Source organism: Chaetura pelagica, unplaced genomic scaffold, assembly GCF_000747805.2.
Source record: "Chaetura pelagica isolate M959 unplaced genomic scaffold, ChaPel_1.0 scaffold133, whole genome shotgun sequence".
Classification (NCBI taxonomy): domain Eukaryota; kingdom Metazoa; phylum Chordata; class Aves; order Apodiformes; family Apodidae; genus Chaetura; species Chaetura pelagica.
The window spans coordinates 50,929-76,180 of NW_009952795.1; the positions used below are offsets into that span (position 1 = coordinate 50,929).

The window sequence follows — 25,252 nt, forward strand, 5'->3', positions numbered from 1 at the left end:
AAACTCAGCATTTCCAGATAATTTCTCTATGAACTTGGTTTATCCCACAGGAGCAACGTTGAACCCCAAGCCACCCTGTGCTTGTACAGCAGTGGGGTGAGAGGAGGAGAGGGAGTTCATTTGAAGACCCCCAGAAAATGTTGCCATAACCAAATTCATGGATGAACTAAAAAGGAGGGAGAAGAGTAGGATATGCCATTTTGGGAGATACACAAGGATTGAAAACGTCCTACAGATGGAAAAGGAGCAACATCTAAAACATACACAAAGTTGGAGTTGTCAGTCAAACACAGGCTCATTTTTGGTCATTTTTACCTTAACAATAGAATCACAGACTGGTTTGAGTTGGCTGATTTGAGGGCTGGTTTGTACCCTCCTCCCCATATTGACTCTGGTGTAGAGAGTGAGCTACAGAACAGGCAGACTTGGAAGCTGTGGCAAGTGTGGTGGCATCTTAATTGTCAATTATCCCAAATATCTTAATTATCCCATCAGTAGCACAAGAAAGAGTTTGGCTCTGAGATGCCTGCTGGTTGCTTTGCTGAAGGAAAACCCCTTGTCTCTCAACCACTCATTTGCAGAAGCTGCCAGCAAGCTCATGAGTGCATTGTGAACACCTCCCAGCTCCAACACTGGTGGTGAAGACAACAGGCACAGCTTGGCCTCCAAAGCAGATATTGCAACATTTGAAAAGACATTTTCTTGAAAGGGAGAGTGGAGGTAAACGTGGGGCAGCCCTTGCTCTTTCCAGCTGTTCTGAGCAGCAAAAAGGGCATTTCAGGTGTGGGGCGCTCTTAAACCAGTTGGAGGAACCAGCTACAAATGGTAGTTGCTGAGATACTAATTAAGAGACAAGCAAGGAACATCAGCAGTGGGGTGACTTGTAATCCTTGCTGGCGTGGATTGTAATTAAGATTAATGAGCTAGAAATGAATGGTTAGCCAGCCCGACCCGCACCCCAACATGTCTCTGACCATGAGATTTATGTACAGACAGAATTAATCCAATGCCATTTCCCCCTTGACCTATTTGGGGCATGGAGATGAGACCCAGGAAAATCACCTCACCAGACCTGATGAGGTGCCATCGCCCCACTGCTGCTTCTCCTCCTGCCCCAGAGGACACTTTGAGGGACAGAAGAAGCAGCAACATCTCAGAAAGCTGTTTGAGTACAAAGGGAAAGACCTCTTCACCTGGAGGGAAGGGAAGGCAAGTTTCTGGTGACCCCGTTGGAGGATGCAGCTCTTGCTGAGCAGCTTTAACTCCTCTCATCCCAGATTAGCTCTTCTGAACCCACCAGGGGCAAAGCTGCTTCACTTGCTGGAAAGATGCCATGTTTGTGTGTCAGACTAAACATCTGTGCTTTTAAGCCCCGGATTTTCAGATCACATCTATGTGTTTGGAGGGGGAAACACAACACCAACTGTTAGGGGAGTTTAATTGAAGAGAGACACCATTATTTCTTCCTCCCCATCCCCTCTACCTCCTCTTATGCCTCTACAAGCAAAACGGTCCAACAGATTTCAGAAAAATGCAGAGAAAAAAACCCCAAATGTATGTTTTCTGTGGTCACTGCTTTCCTGTTCAGAGAGGAGCTACCAGAAACAAAGAGTGCAGTTGGTGTCTCCCCTCCTGCCTCACCACTGCAGGGAAGTACCTGACTTGGGATCTCAGGTTCAAGAACTGGGTGGATGGTCTCACCCCCCAACAGCTTCCTGGGACAGGGTACTCAAAGGAGACCCCACCACAGGAGATCACAGGAGCCCTCTGGTTTGGTTTCTGGTGTTCCATCAGCTGCATGAGCTCCATGTCAGCTCTTTCACCACCCTAAGAATCACAGAATCACAAAATCACTTAGGCTGGAGAAGACTTTCAAGATCATGTGCCTCAGCATGGGGGGTTAGAACTAGATGATCTTCAAGGTCCCTTCCAACCCAAAGCAGTCTGGGATTCTATGATTCCATGAAGTCAAATAATCACTCATTTCCTTCACAGATGGCATGCTCAGCTACAAAAACATTAACCTACTTGTCACGAGGTCTTGCAAACTCTATCTACCCAACAAAGGCATCCACCAGGGATTGATCACCAGCTCCTCAAAGCAACCCCACTGCTCAGGATCAATCCACGTGGATCAGTCCCTGTCCCCACTGCCCAGCACCATGCCTGGCTTGTCCCACAATGTCCTCATGACTCAACAACCTCTTTGTGTAGGGTGTTTTTTGCTTCTTTTCCATTTCAAAAGGCCTGAGAGATTACAAGAGCTGTGATGTAGCACACCAAAATTGGGGGTTTAACAGCTTGGCAGGTACAAAGATGAATCACACAAGTCAGGAGCACATGGGGCCACTTAATTGCACGAGCCCTGCAGTAACCAGAGGAGTCAGTGGGAAAGGAGAAGGGAAATCTGGCGCCTCTTGTTCTCCCTGGAGCAAAGTATTCCCTGATCCACACCTACAGTATGAGGAACTGCTCACTGGCCACCACAGAGAGCCAGAAACCTTCCTGGAAGCAGGTGACAAGCTGGGCAGCCAAGGACAGCGAGGGATTCCGAGTCCCAGCCTTTGGTCTTTACCATCATCTACATCCTTCCTCACTGCAGAGGCTTTGGCTTCAGGGAGCCAGCTATTGTTTCTGTGGTGTTTTGTGTCTTGCTGTGTTCCCACCTTCCCTCTCCCAACCCAAGGGAGGTGCCATTTGGCCTCTTCCCACCCGTTTTATAGAGGAAACCAGTGCAAGGATCAAAGGAGGCTCCTGGGAGGGAGTGGTGAGCATTTGATCACAGCACCACAGAATCTGGCTGGAAAAGACCTTTAAGATTGAGTTCAACCATAGCCTAACTCTACCAACCATTAACCTAACTCTGCCAAGTCCAGTGCTTAAACCACATCCCTCAGCACCTCATCTATACTCTCTTAAACACCTCCAGGGATGGAGACTGAACCACCTCCCTGGGCAGCCTGTTCCAGTGCTGAATTAACCTTTCAGTAAATAAGTTTCTTCTAATATCCAATCTAAATGTCACCTGGTGCAACTTGAGACCATATCTTCTTGTTCTTGATGTGAAAGGGCACTAACTTGAGAGGTATCAGCAAAGAGACACATTAACAGGTACAGGGCTGACCAAATAGAGGGGTGACTCCTTTGTGTTGCAGCCTCTGGCCATGCCACCTGAGTACCAGTGCAGAAGATGCTGAGAAGCAGAGGAAAGAGATAAAAGAAGACATGTTTGGATTGATGAAAGAATTGGGTGACAAAATAAAAAGGTGAGCTCCTTCTTGTGCTTCTACTTAGTCTTGTTGCACTGGGTCATCCTCAAATAATAGAATCATAGAATAGTGAAGGTTGGAAGGGACCTGAAAGATCATCAGGTTCCAACCTCCCTGCCATGAGCAGGGACCCTGTCCCCACTGCCCAGCACCATGCCTGGCTTGTCCCACAATGTCCTCATGACTCAACAACCTCTTTGTGTAGGGTGTTTTTTGCTTCTTTTCCATTTCAAAAGGCCTGAGAGATTACAAGAGCTGTGATGTAGCACACCAAAATTGGGGGTTTAACAGCTTGGCAGGTACAAAGATGAATCACACAAGTCAGGAGCACATGGGGCCACTTAATTGCACGAGCCCTGCAGTAACCAGAGGAGTCAGTGGGAAAGGAGAAGGGAAATCTGGCGCCTCTTGTTCTCCCTGGAGCAAAGTATTCCCTGATCCACACCTACAGTATGAGGAACTGCTCACTGGCCACCACAGAGAGCCAGAAACCTTCCTGGAAGCAGGTGACAAGCTGGGCAGCCAAGGACAGCGAGGGATTCCGAGTCCCAGCCTTTGGTCTTTACCATCATCTACATCCTTCCTCACTGCAGAGGCTTTGGCTTCAGGGAGCCAGCTATTGTTTCTGTGGTGTTTTGTGTCTTGCTGTGTTCCCACCTTCCCTCTCCCAACCCAAGGGAGGTGCCATTTGGCCTCTTCCCACCCGTTTTATAGAGGAAACCAGTGCAAGGATCAAAGGAGGCTCCTGGGAGGGAGTGGTGAGCATTTGATCACAGCACCACAGAATCTGGCTGGAAAAGACCTTTAAGATTGAGTTCAACCATAGCCTAACTCTACCAACCATTAACCTAACTCTGCCAAGTCCAGTGCTTAAACCACATCCCTCAGCACCTCATCTATACTCTCTTAAACACCTCCAGGGATGGAGACTGAACCACCTCCCTGGGCAGCCTGTTCCAGTGCTGAATTAACCTTTCAGTAAATAAGTTTCTTCTAATATCCAATCTAAATGTCACCTGGTGCAACTTGAGACCATATCTTCTTGTTCTTGATGTGAAAGGGCACTAACTTGAGAGGTATCAGCAAAGAGACACATTAACAGGTACAGGGCTGACCAAATAGAGGGGTGACTCCTTTGTGTTGCAGCCTCTGGCCATGCCACCTGAGTACCAGTGCAGAAGATGCTGAGAAGCAGAGGAAAGAGATAAAAGAAGACATGTTTGGATTGATGAAAGAATTGGGTGACAAAATAAAAAGGTGAGCTCCTTCTTGTGCTTCTACTTAGTCTTGTTGCACTGGGTCATCCTCAAATAATAGAATCATAGAATAGTGAAGGTTGGAAGGGACCTGAAAGATCATCAGGTTCCAACCTCCCTGCCATGAGCAGGGACACCTCCCACCAGACCAGGCTGCACAAGCCTCATCCAACCTGCCCTTGAACACCTCCAGGGAGGGGGCTTCCACAACCTCCCTGGACAACCCATTCCAGCACCTTATTACCCTCATGGTGAAGAATTTCTTCCTGATGTCTGACCTCATGTGACCCTCATGTTTTAAGGAAAGAGGAAAATATGATTTGAAGTCTTACCCTGGAAGTCCTTTGGTTGCAGTAGATGGAAGAAGGGAAGTGAAGCAACCACAATGAGGAGCTAAGTCCCTGCTGAGCCCAGCCCAGCATTCCTGCAAAATGGGTGAACAGAAGTGGCCTTTTTTCCTTCCTTTTCCCCAGCAAGACTGCAAAATGAAAAGCATCCCTGGCATTTGGCATCCCATGTCCACCAGCAACATCTGTGGTTTGGGTGGAAGAAGATTTAAAGTTTCCCAGTGCAACTTTTCACCCTCCCCACACGTCTATCTATCTCCTGTGTGGTTTTTGGAGCAAAATCCACATTGAAGCAGACAGAAGTGGATTAAAAAAAAAAATTTAATGGATCCTTTGTAGTGCTCTGATCCCAAGTGCTCTCTAGCAGCTCTGGGAGGACAGGTCCCAGCCTGCTGCTTGGTGGTACAATGAGGAAGAGAAGAATGCTCCCAGGGTTTTGCATCGCTTGCTCGTGGACGTTCAAAGCCATCTTTTAACCTCGGGCTGGATCATCCCAGTTGTCTTCCAGGAGGACTCCTCATGTAACCATGATGGCCTCAAGTCAGTTACAGGCAGGGCCAGGCTATATTTACCTTGGCATCTGATTGCCAATGCTCTGCCTTCCACAGGCCTCCTATTTCCTCCTTCAGTAATTAGTAGCCTGTCAGGGGGGAGAGGAGGAATGAGGAACTTCACCCCATTGCTGGAGCGGGTCCAGAGGAGGCCACAAAGATGCTCAGAGGGCTGGAGCAGCTCTGCTCTGGAAACAGGCTGGGAGAGTTGGGGTGTTCAGCCTGGAGAAGAGAAGGCTCCAGGGAGTCCTTAGAGCACCTTCCAGTGCCTGAAGGGGCTGCAGGAAAGCTGGGGAGGGGCTTGGAACAAGGGCAGGGAGGGATGGGACAAGCAGTAATGGATTAAAACTGGGAGAGGGGAGATTTAGATTAGACATGAGGAGGAAATTCTTTGCTGTGAGGGTGGTGAGACCCTGGCCCAGGTTGCCCAGAGAAGCTGTGGCTGCCCCATCCCTGGCAGTGTTAAAGGGCAGGTTGGATGGGGCTTGGAGCAACCTGGTCTAGTGGGAGGGGTCCCTTCCTATAGCAGTGTGGTTGGAACTAGTTGATCTTTAAGGTCCCTTCCAACCCAAACCAGTTGGGAATTCTGTGATTCTTGCTGTGTCTTTTGCCATTGTAGCCAAGCCCTTGACCATGGCCAACACCTGCAGTTTGTTGCAGTATTGGAAAATACAGAAGTCATCAAAGAAAACAGATTTTTCTTTTTGGATGTCATGGGGATTAAGCTGCTACCAAAGATAAGATCCAAGGTCACCCAGAAGTGCTGGAGCAAATAAATAGCCCCCTGGTTGGTTTATAATGCATTCCAAAGGAGCCAGTACATCAGAATAATGCTCAGAAAGGTGAAACACTTGCTATATATTATTTCCAAAGTCCTGTAGGGGGAAAAAAGACATTACTCCTTGTTGCTGCTGAGGAAAGCACTAATCCCAGGCTCCATGAACTTCCCTCACCATAACACGCTGCTGGCTCCAGCCGTTGACCAACTGACCCAGTTTGTTGTTGTGGGGTTTTTTTGTACAATCTGGGTGAATAAGGACAAAACCATCTTTTCTTTGAGTAGAAATAATCCACACGAAGCAAGGAAGGATTCTGACCTTGCTCTCCCGACCTATTTTCGGCGAGCGGTGCTGCCGGGGGGGGGGACGGCGTCATCGGCCGTGTCAAAGCCCAACCTGCCACCACCCTACAAAGAGCTGGGATAAATTGACCCCTCTAAGCAAAGGGGCTGCCAAGCTTTTATCTCCTCTTTGTTGTTCATTGACACTGAAGCGGAATAATGAGGTGATACGGGGCTATACAAGGCCCTGCTGGAAAGCCCTGCCCTAGCAACTCCTTTGTGTCTGTAATGCCCGCGGTGGCTATTATGGAGACCTACTGACTTGGAAAGCTGATGGCCCACTCACTCCATATAGATACATATATAAGATTATTGTCCAATTTCCACTGGCTAATATCATGGCAGAGGGAATGAGTGGTGGGGTTTGGATCAGGAAAGCAAAGTGAGTTGAAAAAAGGCTGGTGGGTGACGGCTCCAGCTGCCGTTTCTTGTCCTTCGTCCCATCACAAGTCTCAGGACACAGATGATTTCCGCTCCTCTCTAGAGGTTCTGCCACAGTATTTTAAAAGGGCAATGAAGGGAACAATAAGCATCAAGATGTGCCTAAAATTAGCAGTTTACAAAACAATCTAAGTTTATAATAGCCCGAGGACAATAAAAGCAAAGAGCAAGCAGGCCAGTTATTTAAAAGTTGCAGGATAAAAGGAAACCTTGGTCAAAACTGTTATCAGGGGGGAAAATCTATCTTTATTGTGTTGCAGTTTGGATACTAACTGAAATAGCTTCCATGAAAACATCATGCTGCTAAGAATTAGCTAAACTGAAGGAACACCCCAGAATCACACAGCCTTGACCAAGCAATCAGGGTTGAGAGCAGCCCACAACTGCTTCATTATTTTCTGCCAAGTTTTAAATTCCAGTCTGTTTGCCGACGGGTTTCCCTTCACACACCTTCATTGCTCACACAGGACAGCAGGAAAGGGATGGGTTGATTTCTACAAGGTCTTCACTTATATTCATATCTTGGGTCGCAAGTAGCAGCAAAGCTTCAGCTCCCAGACCATAAGGAATTTAAGAGGAAAAGGGCAAGGCTGCATTTCCAGTGGTGTTATTATGATGACTATTTTTAATATAAATCTTATACAGCAAAATTTGATACAACAGTAGTACCAGAAAAATACTTCTCCTTCTTCCATGGAAGATAAAAAACGTCCTTTAAAATACTGGGGTAAAATAATATTTATAAATCCCTGCACAGGGGAGGGATGCAAAACTGGCAGGGGATCAGATCAGGCAGCATTCAGCTTCTGCTGTCCCTCACAACTGGGAGAATCCACTAGGAATTTAAGGGCCATAGAACACTGTCAAGAGGAATGGGCTTTTCCTCCTGAAAAGCCATCTCCTCTTCCAAGGGAAAAACCAGATCCATCAGAAACCTTGCACTTGGAGAAGGAGATGGACGTGCTCTGGTCATGTCCTGCTCGTGAGCATGGATCTGGGGGTGGTCTCTGCAGGCTTTTGCTTAGAAGAGGACATCAGAGATGGACATGCCTACTCCCTGTGGTTCAATTTCTCACACTTGGAATGAAGAAATATGAGCCCTGTAGCTCAGAGCCAAATAAAGATGGATGTTACAGTTCACACAACCTCGGAAACAGAGACGTGTGAACTGTGTTTAGATGCACAGATGTTCCAAGGACTAACATAACCATGAAGTCAGTACCTGCAGAGAGCTACTGCTACTCTTCAGAGTTGTCATGACTAATCTTTCTTCTGCTGGGGATAAATTGCAACTTTTTCTTAGGCTTAGGCTAAATGCCCAAATCCAGCATCCTACTTCTCAACTGCACTGCAGGCCCAAGATAAAGTTGCTCCTTTATATGTGATGCCCTACATTTCTCATCATTCCTTGGTCAAAACTACCTCTGTTCCAAGACCAATCTTCACATTTAGCACTCAACCAAAATTTAATCCACCTTCTTCCTAAATGCTGCACACAGTCCACTCTTTCATCTTTTCCCTTCTCCCAAGCCCTACAGGCCTTTTTTCCATCATGACATTTCTAGCTTGGCTGCAAAGCCACCCCTCCTAAGCAAGAAATTATTCTCAGATATCTCCATTCCTCCATGGAATTCCATACCAAGTCATGTATCCTTGCCTTTCCTCCCATCAACAGGAACAACAACCACCTTGGTAGATAAATAAGGCTGGTGGTAGACCACTTGTGACCTTCAAGCCATGATTCAGCCACAACACATTAAGAGCCATTAGCCACATAATTTAGCAGGCTGAGCAGGTCAAATCCTAACATGCTTCTATAGGTTTTCTCAACACCCACCTGCCCAATGACCAAGGTTAGAAGAGAGGGGAAATAACATGTTCACGGCCAGCTACATTCTGCCCCAATTTCTCATCCATTCTCAGAGCTCTGTACCATGGAGCAAACAGGAATTAGGATTTCTTGTGGATGAAAACACAGAAAAAGCAATTAAAATCTCAGTGAAACAGTATTTGGTTATTAAGCTCCAGAGGTGACACCCTACTGACACAAGACAGTTTTGGGAGATGCTTCAACTGCAGCTTCAAGAAAGCTGAAGGGCAATCACTGCTAAAATGGTTATACCCTTCTACATCTAGAAATAGTCAGAGCAGGGGATTAAAAGTGGTTTTTAATGTAAAATATTGTGGAGTAGCAGAAACACAACCCAGAATAACATTAACAAAAGACCTAAAAGCACCAGACACCTCATGAGTCCACCTCCCTTCTCCACCTCAGCAGAAGGAAATAAAAACCATATGAACTGGACAGGGAAGAGATGAGATCATCTTGTCCTACCCACCATACAGCAAAAGTCTGTCCCCCACAAGAAACTTCCCAGATTACTCCATCCAGTCTCACTTCTAGAAGACCAAAGTGATGGAGTTTCCACCTCTTCTCTTGGGATATTTATTCTTGCCACAACTTAAAACATCTCACTGCCAGGAAGCTCCTCCTATCAAGACTTTCCTTTTGAAAATGTCTTGATTTAATTTTTCAGTCCCCTTCTCTCCCCTGCCTATGTGTATTTATGAACTACACTAATTAAACAGATTAATACCAAAACCAAATTATAATTCAAGAATAATTGAGTTTATTTTCCTTTTATCCTCTACAAAACAGCCCAACATGTCAAAAAAAATCTGAGACTGAAATCTTGAATTTTTAAATTGGTCCCACTGCTCATAATTACACTTCCCCTCTATCCATATGAATTGCTTTACTTCCCCCACTTCCTTTTGGGGGAGAAGGGAAGGAAGGCAGAGAAAAAAAGGAGAAAGGGTGGGATAAGGGGAGAGATGAGAGGGACCCATCCCATCAGACCAGTCTAATTACTTGCAACACTCCCCAGGCATATAAAAATTCAGGCTATGATCCTGGCTTTGCCTGATGAATATTCCTAACTCCATTTCAGAACAAGGATCTAGGTTTATCCAGCAATTGGCTTTTCTACAGCAGCAATTGCTCCCACTTCACATAAACACCAAGGAAGAGAAAGGCTGGTTTCTGGCCAAACTGTGGGTAGCAGCTTGGAAAGAGAAGGACCAAGGTTTGAAGTGCTGATCCAAATAAAGACTGGTTTTTTTCACAAAAATTGGAAGGGCTGCAAGAGACAAATGAACCTCCAAATATCCATCAGGGTGGGGATTACAGCACAGACTGGTAAAGGGTGTCCCAAACACACTGGCTTTGACTGAGAACATCCTAAGAAAAATCCACTCCAATCTGCCAGTGCCTTTCCCCAGCAATCTTCAACCATAGAATCACAGAATGGTTTAGGTTGGAAGGGACCTTAAAGATCATCTAGTTCAACCCCCTGCATGGGCAGGGACACCTCCCACCAGCCCAGGTTGCTCCAAGCCCCATCCAACCTGCCCTTCAACACTGTCAGGGATGGGGCAGCCACAGCTTCTCTGGGCAGCCTGGGCCAGGGTCTCACGACACTCATAGTGAAGAATTTCCTAATGTCTGATCTAAATCTCCCCTCTTCCCAGTTTTAAGCCATCACCCTTTGTCCCATCCCTCCCTGCCCTTGTCACAGGCCTCTCCCCAGCTTTCCTGGAGCCCCTTCAGGCACTGGAAGCTGCTCTAAGGTCTCCCTGGAGCCTTCTCTTCTCCAGGCTGAACAACCCCAGCTCCCTCAGCCTGTCCCCAGAGCAGAGCTGCTCCAGGCCTCTGAAGCACCAGCTTATTTCCCACCTCTTCCCAACGTGGTCTAATATTTAAAACTATTCAGCTGACTTCAGAATGTTTGCATCTACTGTGTCCTTTATTCTTCTGACAGTTTCTCCTGGATGGCAAATACGGGAACATCCAAATTTCAGCGACTGAGCAAAGAGTGAGGAAGCACTGAAGTCACTGGCCTGGGGCCAGGTTTGAGTTTTTTGTTTCAAATGCAGCTTATAGAGAGCTGTAAGAATAAATATGTATTCTAACTGCTCTAGCACTTACTAGGGGTCTGAAAGAAAGGAGTCTTGGAAATAGGAAATGCATATCCAAAGGGAAAGCTGGAGCAGAAGCAGGCAGCCTGTCCTTCCTTCGCTGCACATCTCCCTTTCTTGGCTGTGAGGCCCAGCAAGGAAGTGATTATAGAACATTTATTTGCAAAATCACAGCCAATAAATCCAATAGCAACAACACCCTCCCTTGCATTGCTCCTTCTTTGGAAGAGGGGATTGAAGGAGAGGCAGAGGTCCAACAAGCAGGCAGGTGCACAGCAGCAGCTCCCTTTTCCAAAGCTTTTTTTGTGAAGGGTTCAAGCTCACAAGGTGCAATAGTCACCCTAGCTCTGCACATGCAGTTTTGAAGGTCTAGAGAATAAAAAAAGCCCTAGAAAGGCTACAAAGGTTGTGATATGAAAACCTCTGGAAAGGTTAAAACAACAGGACTGGGCTGTCGAATGAGGAAATGAGTAAGGGAGAGGGTTGGAGAAAATAAAATGGGACAGAAAAAGCCATCTCAGTTCTCCTCCCCTTTCCTGGAAACAAATACCATCACGAGAAAACCATAGGAAGCAAATCTGACTGCTTTGAAAATCACTGAGGTCAAAAGCATGACAGAAGAAAGGAAAAAGGATTAAACAAAGGGATGATACAATCTACACAGCTATAATTCAAACCTTCGAGGTATAAATAGCTGCACTACAGGGCTCAAGTCAACCGCTAATTTACAGCGCAATCAGGAGGGGGGAGGAAGATACCCATCCCCACAAGGAGATTAATCCTTAATTGCTCATTTTTTGCATTGCTGACACCTTTCTTTGAAGTACTAAAGCTGGTACCATCTCACAAAAGGCACTGGCATGCCTGAAAATTGCAGAGATGAGCCTTGCTGCTGCTTGTTCAGGGCTGTGATGGCCCCGTGCACAGTCCCAGGTGCTTTGGTGAGTCCTTTGTGCAAAGGAAAAAAAGGAGATGGCTCTAATCCAAAGGGACAAGAGATGATCAAAGCCCAGTACTTGCCTGTTTGACAGAAAGGGAAGCAGGACTCAGATGGTGGCTCATGTTTCTCGATGTTTTCACAAGCCCTTAATTGCAGATAAATACTTTCTGGGATATCCAAATACTTCTGAGCACTTAAGTCGCTTCAGTGGCTTTGTAAGTCCCCCTGGAGATACTTGTAAGGCCAGTGTGTATGATGCTGAGATCAGAGAAGAAAGACCATCAAGGTCCTCAGCTGGTAGAGATGTTGGCTTTCAGAATGGGTCACCCAACTGCTTACCCAGTTTTCTGTCCTTCCCTATCCAACACTGCCTCAGGTTGCCCAGAGAAGCTGTGGCTGCCCCATCCCTGGCAGTGTTGAAGGGCAGGTTGGATGGGGCTTGGAGCAACCTGGGCTGGTGGGAGGTGTCCCTGCCCATGCAGGGGGGTTGGGACTGGATGAGCTTTAAGGTCCCTTCCAACTCAAACCATTCTACGTTTCTGTGATGACTCTTCTTGATCCACACGAGGAAGGTGATGACAGTGATGTACCTGTCCCTGCACACATCCTCTCTCCTACTCCATTAATTTTCAGGGGAGCAACTGCTCTACTACTCCTCACGGCATTGCTCCCTTCTGCACTTGGCTTAAGAGCATGTCCCTGGGTGCAGGGCACAATGGCTGCATGTTCAGTGATGTCCTAGTCCTAGTGACTGTGTCCAGACATCCCTGGATCATCCTTACATGTCCAACAGGTTAATTAACCACCAGCCCCTGCCCCTGCTCACCTGGGTCCTCATTAAATCCCAGCCTATTTAAATCAAACAAAACTATCCCTAGCATTTTTTGACTGAGGAGATATAGGATCCAGTGTTTCACTGTACAAGATGAAAATTACTGTCCAGTGACACATCTGACTCTGTTTAACAATATTCTTCTGACACCATGTGACTGGCCACTACTGTCTCGATGGTACCCAATCTTTGCCACACAGCACCTCACCCACTGCTTTTGGGGAACATCCAGCTTGGTCTCACTCTCAGTAGGGTGAGGGAGGTGATTTTTTTCCCTCTTCTGTACTCTGGTGAGAGCCCTCTGCAGTGCTGGGTCCAGTTCTGGGGTCCCCAACACAAGAAGGACACAGAGCTGTTGGAGCAAGGCCAGAGGAGGCCATGGAGGTGATCAGGGGGCTGGAGAAGCTCTGCTCTGGAGACATGAATCTATGACCAGGGGTGGCAGCTTTGTGCCCCCAGTGGGTTATTTCATTAAGATGCCCTTCTGGAAACTATATGTGCTCCAGGATGAGTGTGCAGCCAGTGGGAAGAAACACTTCTCAACAGTGAGTATTTTCCTATCAAAAATAGCTCCATCATCTTTAAAAACAAACAACTTTTAATTTACAGCATAGGAGTCCTTGAACCAGAGACCTGAACCAACCTCTTCAACCAGCTTCAACTCCTGAAGTCAAGCAGGGAAGAACTTGTCAAAGACAGAGTGTTGTTTTCTGTACAACAGCAGCCACGTGCTCCAGGAGGATTAGATGCCATGTGGGTTGATGAGAAAAAATAACTTTCCTCTTCCCCAAAAAAAGAAGTTGAACTGGTTGAGTCCCAAAATAAAAGTCACAAATATGAAAGCTTAACAAGCAGCACATTTTACCAAAAGCAGATGTTAAAGCATAAGAAAAAAAACCCAACCCAAAACTTGTGGTATGAAACCCTTCAAGTAGAAATTTAAAAAAATTGTGTAACTGAAAAATTATTCCATATTTTTGCTCCCAAGAGTAGGGACCAGGGCAGATCAGCAGCTGAAAGGGTCTGTAGGTTATCTTGCTATGAGTCTTCCACTTCCTAGTGGCCATCTTGTCCCATGTCAGGCATGCTCCTGGTACCCTGAAGGCAGACACAGTTTCTTGTGGCCAATGAACATGGCTCCCCATCACCCTCACACAGATAATTAGTGTTAATAGTCTGTTATCCAAAATGAACATCTGAATTATCTATTCATCTCTCATCAAAGCAAAGGGCTGGGACAACACTTGGATGGGAGGGAGCACCTAATTGTTAAAAATCCCAGCTAGATTCTGATTGAAAAGTTTAAAGTACATTTAAAATCTTAATGAAAGAAATCATAATCACCTATATTTGGGCATAAATCTGCCCTTCAACACTTCCAGGGATGGGGCAGCCACAGCTTCTCTAGGCAACCTGGGCCAGGGTCTCACCACCCTCACAGGAGAGAATTTCTTCCTCATGTCTCACCTAAATCTCCCCTCTTCCAGTTTTGATCCATTACCCCATGTTCTTTCACTCCCTGCCCTTGTTCAAAGTCCCTCCCCAGCTTTCCTGGAGCCCCTTCAGATACTGAAAGTCTGCTATGAGATCTCCCGGGAGCCTTCTCCAGGCTGAACAAGACATGAGCCACTAAGGAAGAGCTTCTTCCCTTGCTAAAGCTCAAAACACAAGACTGCTTTCCTTAGATTATAAAGCAGTGATGCCCAAAGAACAGTTTATGGACCAAAGGTAAACCTGAGCACCCCAATGAAGATCTGCATCACATCACTCCAACTGTATTTTCAATTAAATATGTGATAAATATGAATCATTGTCTTCAGCAAGCTGACAGCCATTCAAGGAGCACAGCAACAGCTACTTTAAAAACAATGAAGACTCTTAAACATCTGCCTGAGGGATGAAGCAACCAGTGTCTAGTAGATATTATCTTTTTTTATTAAAGGGCAAATAAAATTGAAGCAGGAAGTAGATGTTTTAAAATAGTTAATGCAAAGGAGAAAGCGGGTTGTCATCCAACATTTCACTGAAATGTTTTCCCAACTGATCCATTTCAGGCCCTACTCAAAGCCCATGGAAATAAAGATATAGCAATTAAATAGGTTTTGATCGAGCTTCTGGCTGGAGCTCCAGAAAAGGCCTCAACAGATTTGCCTCCAAAGGAAAACATCATAGCTGGGGGAGCAGCCACCCAGTGAAGGAGGCAGCATCCTCCTTGTGAAACTGGTCTTCCACTGAGAACCATCTCAAAACCAGTGGTATACTGGGCTTCCCAGGTTGCTTTCGTGCCTGTGGACACCTGTTAGTGTCCCCACCACAGGATCTGAGGGTGCCCAAGTGAAGCCAGGTGGGAGCTGGGCTGCCTCACTGCAACCCTACGGCCTGGGCTTGCAGCTGAAGAGCAGAAAAACTGTTTCCTGCAACTGGTTGTTTGAGGAAATCAATTTTCATGATGCAAAATTTGTGTCTGAGCTCTAGGAGAGCAGAACGGAGCCTCTGCCAGCTCTGGCAGGCCACCAGCAGCATGGGTGTTGAGGTCTTCTTGGAGCCCAGCACCCACAGGGCTCTGCAGGACCAGGGCTCTGCCCTTCTTCCCCAGCAGGGTCTTAGCAGGTGGTGAGAGGCCAGAGAGGTGGCCTGACGTGCAGGGTGAGTTCCCTGCAGCTGAAGGTGGGGATCCATTGCCACCAGGGTTTCAGAATGGTTTTTTGACTCTGACTGGTGTCTTGAAGGGGACACCTGGTCTAGCAACTAGAGGAGGGCAGGCAAGCAGAACCCCTGTCTTCTCACGGGTCCAGGCTGAACATTCCTTCAAAGATGCAGGCTCAGAAGAAAACACCTAGGCAACGCCACCACTCCCAACACAGCCCTCCATGAGGATTCCCAGGTGTAGGAGCCATTCCCAGGGCTGACCTGCACCTCCTGGTTCGGGTTAGCACTGAAGGGCAGAGCTCCAGCCCTTCCAAATAATTTGCTTTTTGCTCAGATTTAAGTCTTTACCTCCAGACCCTCAAACTCAACACTGCTCTCGGACATGACGTCCCACCATCTGCCTTACCACACCTTTAGCTTGGACTTTATCTTTAGGGGGAAGGAAGCTGGAAGACAGGCATCCCAGCAAGCTCCAGCTCTACACCCATCACTTCTGCACACCTCTGAACACACCTCGCTGAGTCTTGTGCACAGATTGCAACACACCAACACAACATGCAGTCTGACCAATCTCTCTCCTGAACAATCCAACCCAGCTTCAACAGTTAAAATTGAGTCACCTTTCTGCTGCCTCTTCTCTAGAGTCTCTCTCCCCTCCTCCTGCAGAGCTCACATGTCCCCTCAACTTCTTTCTCTGCAAGGAGGAACACAATAATATGCAATAACTAAACCCAAATGGACTGCAGCTGCAGAGACCTTCCTGCTCACTCCCACCTGAACCTCAGAAGCTCAGATGTCAGTTTAGATGCCACAACATCCTCTCATTCAGGGAGGACAGCAGCATGTAATCCTCAAAACCACTTTGATTCAAATACAAAGCTTTTCCTGAAACTAAGGCACTTGGGTATCTGGTTTCCTTAGCAATCTGGTCTTGTTCACACAGCCTTGCTGACTTTTCCAATCCCCTGCACAAGACTTGAAGACTTCCACATTAATGTTGATTTACTTTTTATTCTAATAAGACCAGGTCTAGTTGAATTTATACCCTATAAACTTCCTCTAGAACTACAGCAGGTCCATCTTACGCTTCCTCAAAGCTCAGCCCATGGTAAGACCTGAGGTTGTCAAGAACATCTGCTGAGTGAGGTGCAGACAAGCTGGTATGCTGCACCAGCAAGGCACCTTGCATGGGGAGAAGGAATGAGCCATGCAGAAATACAGAACACAGCTTTATTGTGGTATAAACTCCATCTCTATCTGAAGTTTTTTACTTTGGAGAGTTTCTTCCCTCCCTGCAGCTCTACAAAGAGCTCCTTGACCTTGCTGCATTGCTCATCACGGCACATTCACATCACATGGGAGCAGAACCTGGCCAAGCTGCAACGTTTGCTCCCAGCCCCCATCCTCACAAATGCTCCTTGCAGCAGCAAAACCTCATGGATGACAGAATTCCTTTCCCCAAATACCACACACTTCATCCAGGCCACCACCCTCCTCCTGCACTACACCAGAGCCAACCCAGACCCTGGCCAGAAGCACCTGGGTCACAGAGAGGATGGGCAAGAGAGACAACATGTCTTGCAAAACACATCAACGGGTGTCAAGAAGATGCATTCAAAAAGCAACTTTAGGAATTAAAATCACTCACACTGAGCAACAGTGTGTAACTGTCCTCCTCCTCAGTCCCCACTTAACCCTTCCAGAAATTATTTACCTCCTTCCCCAGCCGGCACATCCCTCAGCTCCACAGACACCAACTCTCCTCTCCCTCACTTGAAGTGTTATTGTACCTGGATGAAGCTCAGAGCAACTGGCTGAGCTGGTAAAACTCGAGAGCTCATTTTGTCTCAGAACTGGAGGATTTACGCATCAAAAGCTTGTCTGCCTCTCCCCAACTGCAGCTCTTTACCTGCTACCAGATACTGCACCCCAGAAACCATGTCTACCTTAGACCATCATGGGTAAAGCATCACAGCACTTGTAAGTACTCTGCTCTCCCAGAGGATAATTAAGTATTCCAGCCTGCATTAACTCCGAGAACATCCACATATGAAAAAAAAAGCAACGAACAACCAAATATCAGCTTGCCCTCAGAATGACTCAGTGTGAAAAGGGAACAGGTCCCTGAACAAGCAGCAGTGGTTCCTCACCACAAGTAGATCACACACGTGTGTAACGGAAGTATAACAAATCCTTCTAACCACCGGCTGGAACCAACTGTGAGTAACAGGTCACAGAAACACAGAATCACAGAGTGGTGGGGGCTGGAAGGCACCTCTGGAGATCATCTAGGCCAACCCTCCTGCTAGAGCAGGATCCCTTAGAGCAGATCACACAGGAACACGTCCAGGTGGGTCTGGAATGTCTCCAGGGATGGAGACTCCACAACCTCCCTAGGCAGCCTGTTCCAGGGCTCTGTGACCCTCACAGTAAAGAAGGAGTTTCTCATACTCAGGTTAAACCTCCTGTGCTCCAGTTTGTGCCCATTGCCTCTTGTCCTGTCCCAGGACACCACTGGGAAGAGTCTGGCCCATCCTCCTGACACCCCCTGTAGATATTGATCAGCACTGATGGGATCCCCTCTCAGCCTCCTTCTCTCTCAGCTGAACAGCCCCAGCTCTCTCAGCCTTTCCTCACAGGCAGAAGCTCCAGCCCCTTCATCACCTCAGTGCCCTGTGCTGGACTCTCTCCAGTAGTTCCTTGTCCCTCTTGAACTGGGGAGCCCAGAACTGCCCAGTGCTCCAGGGGAGGCCTCCCCAGGGCAGAGTAGAGGGGGAGAAGAACCTCCCTGACCTGCTGTATACAGTCTTAATGCCCCCAGGATGGCATTGGCTCTCTTGGCTACCAGGGCACATTGTTGGTACATGGTCAGCCTGTTGTCCACCAGGAACTCCAGAACTTTTTCCCCAGAGCTGCTTTCCAGCAGGTCACCCCATAACCTGTACTGGTCCATGTGTCACTTGCCAAATTCCCACAGCATATGTAATTTTATTTATTTATTTTTTTTCCTTTTGAATCCCTGCCTAAGCCCCAGAAGATTTAGGCAGCAATACTAAAGGAAAAGTCATTGGTCAAGTGAGAGAGAAAAACATCAGTGACGGTGCCAGCCTGAGGACAGGGGATTTCCATGCTTTGCTCTTGGAAAGATCTGATAGGACTGATATATTTGTTTTAGCTTTCCGCAGGGCTCTCCAAGGATTTGGACTACAAACCTCTTCAAAAACATTATGAGAACTGAGTTCTGGATACGGAGATGTGACAAGTTATCAGTGTTGGTAACCACTGACCTGTCTAATCCTACCACTGACCTGCACAGAGCGACCAAACATATTCCTGAAACCTGGATGTGCTTCACAGCACATGGTGAGGTCTTGGAGCAAGAAACTATGTGGTGCAATTCTATCATCTCATGGCTTTTGATTTATACCAACTGGGACCAGATGTTCTCCTTCAGCCCCTCCAGCTTCAGTGTCCTCTGTACTTGGTACCATGAAAAAATTGTCACTAAAGCAGCTACACTCCTGTGTTTGCCAACAAACCCAAGGGATGGCTGATTAAATGTCCTCTCCATGTCTCTTCTTAACCAGGTGCCAATCAGGCCTACCTAAGGTTTTGAAAACCTCTGCAACAGCTGCTGATGGAAAGCTCCTGTGCTACTGAGAGGCTGCTGCCACCCAAAGTTAGGTGCAGAGGACCTTTCATATGCTCTTCACTGTTTGCTTTCCACCATCAGAAAGCAGGGATCTCCACTGTTAACACTGTCCTCAAATGGTAAGGATGGGGGGATGCAAAGCTAACATCAGTATGAAGGACACCCTGACAAAGCAGAAATGGGCACCACTGATTGACAACAAAGACAGCATCACCCCCATCCTCCAGAGGCACCACCCAGCAATGACAAAGGAGCTCAAACATCAGCCCTTCCACATCTTCACTTCCTCAACTTTGCTGTTCTGACTGAGAGCAGATAAACTCTCCAGTGGTGGGGAACTCACCTTCACATCTGCTAGACCTTTTGAGAGCAGGGCAGGTTTGGCTGGAGCTGGTAAGCATTATTGATTGGAAGAAGATCCATTTTGAGCTGTAAAAATAGTAATTTAAATCTCCTAGTATGTTACCTGCCTGATGGGAAGGATCTGTTCTTTCAAAAGAGATGTGGATCAACTCAACCCTTTCACAGGACCAAATATAACCAAAGCAGAGATGTGTTCGAAGACATCAACATGAAAAAAAAAAAGTTCCTATAGATTCAGGTTCATCACTATCAGCAGTAACTGTGTTTAGCTGTAATTAGTACTCCTTGCTCTCACTGGAGACATGATGTGGAGGAAGCCCTTAAACTTAAAAGCCCTTAAAGCAAGGAAACACCACCAAGAACCTCAGCCCAAGCTGCAGGCTACAGTTGCAAACCTCCCGAAAGCTGAAGCTGTGGTTGCTACACCCTGCAGACCCAGGGCTGGCAACGTATTTTTGAGACAACCACCAATCTGGTGCAGTTTCCTGCCTGTCTCAGGTGACAGATACATCAGTTGCTGGTATCAGTTTTTCAGGACTGAACTTCAATCAAAATCACACTTCTCTGAAGGACACAAGAGCAAGTGATGCCTGTGAGCTGATAGTTAGGCCCAATTAACATCAACATTAGGTGCTCCTCAACGCCTGCAAGAGGAAACCTGCAAGGTACTGAAAAAAACCCCCATACATTACTATGCAGGGAGGCAGTTGTCAGAAAGAAGAAGGAGGGTGGATGTGTTTATTTATCCACAGGAGCTCCAGGTACAGGCTGCAGGTCCCAACATGCTGCCTGGTGTGGTTTCTGTAAGCAGTTGTCTTCTGCAGAGACAGCTTGAACCGCGGGAGGTGTGTTTAGCACGGATGGGTTGTGGATCAATTGATACAGATCCCAGGGTATTTTTAGAAGGCAGCAAGCCAGGAGGTCAGCTCACATCAGTGACATCAAATTCAGTGCAGGAGTTTCATAGGGAAGAGGTGGGTAGAAGTGCCTATGGGACTTAGGAGCACCACAGATTTGTGTTTCTGGTCTCAGGGCAAACCTCTGTGTTCCCAAAAAGCGCTCAGCCTGCACATCAACAAATGCCAACATCTGACAGTAATCTTTAAAAGTTTGAGAAGGACTACAGCTTTGACCCAAACTAAAGAAGCAAATCTTCCAGGTGGGGGCAAAAGCACTTCTTGGCTTGGTCACTAGCTGATGCAAAAGCCACCAGAATGAACTGCAGGGCTGGGATGGGTCCCCACCCATGGGTCACCTCCTCTTTGCCTCTCCTGGAGGTCACTCAGAGGTGTGTGTGCTTCATGAGAAGACCAAGCTATGGCACTCAAGCACTTTCCTGAAGACCAATGCTCAAGATAAAGAGTGCAGGATCCAACTGGTGTGGCAGCCAGTGCCTCTGTGGAGCCTCCCCTGCCTGTGCTGGAGCAGCAGCAGCTCTCTGATGAGAAATTAAATTTCAAGTTAATACGGGAACACATACCAGAGGAACGAGCCAACCACAATTACTGGCTCTTATCTGGCAGGAAAGATCTTTCAGTTATTGTGGGTAGAGCTGAAAACATCAGCTTGGCACTGCTGGAACCGGTGAGAAGAAAACCACACATGTCAAACTCTTCTGCAAATCCACAGGGCACTTCAGCTTGGTTCCCACTTCCCAAAAGATGTTGGCAACGCAGCTGGAAAAGGCACAGGGAAGGACACGGATGGTCCGAAGGTAGCAAATGGTTCTGGGTGGACTTTGTTGAAATAGGAGGTGTGGTTTTAGTGCTCACAGAACAGGGCACCCAGCTCAGCATGGCACTGGTACCCATATGAGTGTCACCTCCATGCTGGGGATGGTTTTCTGCCCTCCTGAGTAAGTCACTGTGCTGATCTCTGACCACATGCAAAACTTTAACACGCTTCAAAACCCCTGTTTCTGAGAAATAAGTACATTACACACAGTATTTTAGAGTAATGTCCTTTACCTCAACTTTTCCTCCAGTCTACAAGAAAATATAAAGAATTACAAGCAAATAATTAAATACCATCAGGTTTAGCCAAAGGGTGAGGATGACAGGTTTAGCAGCCACATTCAGCAGTAAAATAAAGAGCTTGTCTTTCTGCATGAAGCCACCCAAACTTCAAGTGATTCTTCCATTGGTTTTCCTACTCCTGTGAGACACTATCATTTTCAATATTGGATAATTTGTGCTTGCAGCTTGAAGGTTTCTTCACAATGTCAGCTTCTTGCTTTTTGTAGACAGACTGATGACACTATTGCTAATTTGCTTAATTTGTGATTTACAGAAAAGATCTCTCTACAAGAACGTGAAACCCTTGAAATGAAATGCTTCAAGTGCAGAATCAAGAGACCATCCATAATGATTGTTTACTGCCATTCTCTAAATATTTTTAGGCCACACTATGTCAGTGTCTCCTGCAACTGATGATGTTATACTCCCTTAATCTGAATTGGGCCACAAAGATACCTGAGGGCTGTAGCACCTCTTCTCCAAAGATAGGCTGAGGGAGTTTGGGCTGTTCAGCCTGGAGAAGAGAAGGCTCCAGGGAGACCTTAGAGCACCTTCCAGTGCCTGAAAGGACTACAGGAAAGCTGGGGAGGGACTTTTTAGAAGGGCAGGGAGTGATGGGATGAGGGGCAATGGTCTTAAACTAGAGCAGGGTAGATTTAAATTAGACATTAGGAAGAAGCTCTTTCCAATGAGGGTGGTGAAGCACTGGAAGAGGTTGCCCAGAGATGTGGTGGAGGCCCCATCCCTGGAAACATTCAAGGTCAGTCTTGACCAGGCTCTGAGCAACCTAATCTAGTCAAAAAGATCCCTGCTCACTGCAGGGCGGGTTGGACTAGATGACTTTTAAAGGTCCCTTCCAACACCACACATTCTGTGATTCTGTGAAACTGAACTCTGCAAGAGGCCAAGAATAATTGTCCCAAGTTTTACCTTGTTGCTTTTTAAAATATCCCACTGGGATGAGAAGGAAAGAAGTGAGCATGTAAAATAAACACACACGTCCAGACGTTGTGGCAAAGCCCAGAAGGAATTTTCCCCTTGATTGCAGCAGCTTTGGTTTCTACTGCCCCATCTTTCCTTCCCCGGAGCACTCGGCTTTTGCTGACCATTGCATCCAGGCACACAAACCCTTCTGCTTCTGGGGGCTCTGGTACCGTGGAGCACAGTGAGAAGGCTCACACAGATGTTCATTTTGTAAGAAACAATAATTCATGCAAATCCCTGCTCCAAGCAAATTCCACAGTAGTGCATCTTATCGCCAGCCAAACAGAAAGTACAGATACATTCGAGAACCGTAAACCTGCATGAAAAGAATTTGCTCTTGTTACAGCTTGAATTTCCCCCTCTCCTTCCAACAACTCAGCCTGTAAACCATCCACTGACACGAAACACAAACCAAACCACCAATCCCACCCGTGCCAATAAGAAGTGTAAACCCCAGTTAAGATACAAAGCAACCCCTGTGTCAGAAGTATGAGAGATGAACAGCTCCCCATGTTCCCCTGTGATAGCGACACGTTTCATAATAAATACATGAATAGCAGCACAATCTGAATAAATGCCAGCACAAAATCCTGTCTGTGATGTTGATCTCACCAAACATCTCACCAGGCTCCAAAGCAGAGCACCCAGCTTTGCTCTGTCTTGGGTACTTGCAGAGGTTTGTTACATTGGGGGGAACTTGGAGGCAGCTCCACCACCTTTTCAAACTCCTAAGTGGAAATGAGTGAGTAGAGGAAAGCCTGGAAATGTGTAGGGTCCATTTGCCTGGGTCAAGTCAAGATGTCTTTTTGAGGTTTTTGAACTGCAAGTGGAAAGGTTGGATCACATTTAGGAGTCTATATGGCATCTGTGGTGAAGATCCTCCTTCCTGCTGCAACAAGAGGCAGAGACCAGCAGCGACCAGTGCACCACCCTGATGGTGCTGCTGAGAGCCACAGCCATGGCAGAAATGAGCCAGCACGACAAGAATCCAGATAGTAAAGTATCATAAAAACTACTTATAAATACATTTCACTCTGTGTCCATTTGTACTTCCTTTTCCAAGTTTGTCCAACAGTTCAGTTCTTTTACAATCAGGGATTTTCCTCCATTTCATTAATCAAGAACTCAGTTCTCTCTTGTCACATTTGGAGATAGACCAGCTTTCCACAGAAGCTCAAGATGATTAAAATAAACTAATAAAATATATTTTTAGGCACTTTTTTTTTCTTTGGAGAAGGCAAGTTAGAACCTGAATTCCAACTCAACCACTGCGTTTCAGCAGAACAAAAAAATCCCTGTGCTGAGTGCTCTCAAGTAGGAGTCATGTCCCTTCCAACTCTGCACCAACAGAGACCTTATTATCCTTTGGGGGAGGAAGTCAGATTTTTTCCACTTAGTTATGTTCCCAGGTAGTTCTTAAATAAGATTTCTCTCCCCCCGTGTTTAAAGGGACACTTTAACACAACAAGTTAATGCCTTGGCTGTGTGTGTAGCTCCATATTGCCATGGTCGTGTCCCTAAAATAGAGCAATGACTGGTTGGCCACTGGAGAGCATGATTCTGTTTCAAGGAGAGGACAAATGCCAAGGTGCCAAAATTAACAACATTTCTTCCTACCTTAATTATCATAAGCAAATCGTCCCCCTGCATGTCATTAGGAGCCCATAAAGGTTCTTCCAGTTGTGCCCCCTGCAAACAAACCAAAAAACAAGCTTTAAAAAACCAAAGAGTTAAAATTCACACCAACAAACACTCTTTGAAATGTCACCAGCAACACAATTCCAGCTCATTTTACCTGTGTGCAAAATGTAGATCTTCGTTCATGTTCAAGCTAGAGACACACTGGGAAAAAATGAGGTTAATTTTTAAATACTGAATGCAAGATCAGGGGAGTTTTGAGGGTTAAAACAGCTTTTGTGCAGAGGCAGCAGCAGGTGATTATAGGTCAACAGCAGTTACAAATGAGAAGGAGACTCTGACAGTCACAGCCTCACTTGACCCATTCACTGCTGCTTGGGGTAAAAGTGAAGTTTAGGTGAGTCCACAGCTAGAAGAAGGAGATAATTTTTACCATGGAAAAGGCACCATATTTACCTTATGCTCTTACAAGTCAATTTTAACCAGACATATGCAATTCGGGTATTTTGTGTATATTCCCTTATTATCCTCCAAGGAAAGGGGCCAGAAAGCCACATGGTGGTCACCAGGACTTCTGATGGCCACATACCAGTGAGGCAGCCACGAGTGGAATTCCCCAAAACCAAACCTCTCTGGATACAAAATTTGGTTGTAGGATCTCTCCTATGAAGACAGGCTGAGAGAGTTGGGGTGTTCAGCCTGGAGAAGAGAAGGCTCCAGGGAGACCTTAGAGCACCTTTCAGTGTCTGAAGGGGTTCCAGGAAAGCTGGGGAGGGACTTTGGACAAGGGCAGGGAATGAGAGGACAAGGGGGAATGGATTAAAACTGGAAGAGGGAAGATTTAGATGAGATACTAAGAAGAAATTATTTGCTGTGAGGGTGGTGAGATCCTGGCCCAGGTTGCCCAGGGAAGCTGTGGCTGCCCCATCCTTGGCAGTGTTGAAGGGCAGGGTGGATGGGGGCTTGGGCAACCCTATCTGCTGAGAGATGTTCCTGCCCACGCAGCGGGGTTGGATCTAGATGATCTTTAAGGTCTTTTCCAACCCAAACCTTTCTGTGATTTTATGATCAAGTGCAATCCTAAAGAGAATGGGCTGAAGCTTGTCCCTGAGGTTCAGATGACCTGCAGTGATGTTTTTCATGTTCTCACACTGTTGCTCAAACCAGCCATCCTCTCTCGGATGTGGGTTTCTCACACCATCAGCAAAGCTGCACTG

General features: G+C 46.6%; 1 protein-coding gene across 1 annotated transcript in view; it reads right to left on the reverse strand.

The window, feature by feature from the left end:
* The window catches only part of PTPRA (protein tyrosine phosphatase, receptor type, A), a 71,282-nt gene extending 47,235 nt beyond the window's left edge, over positions 1–24,047 (reverse strand). Inside the window, exon 1 of the mRNA XM_009994706.1 lies at positions 24,015–24,047. Within this exon, the coding sequence (XP_009993008.1) occupies positions 24,015–24,047 (33 nt within the window). The remainder of the gene's footprint in view (positions 1–24,014) is intronic.
* Positions 24,048–25,252: the final 1,205 nt, after the last annotated feature.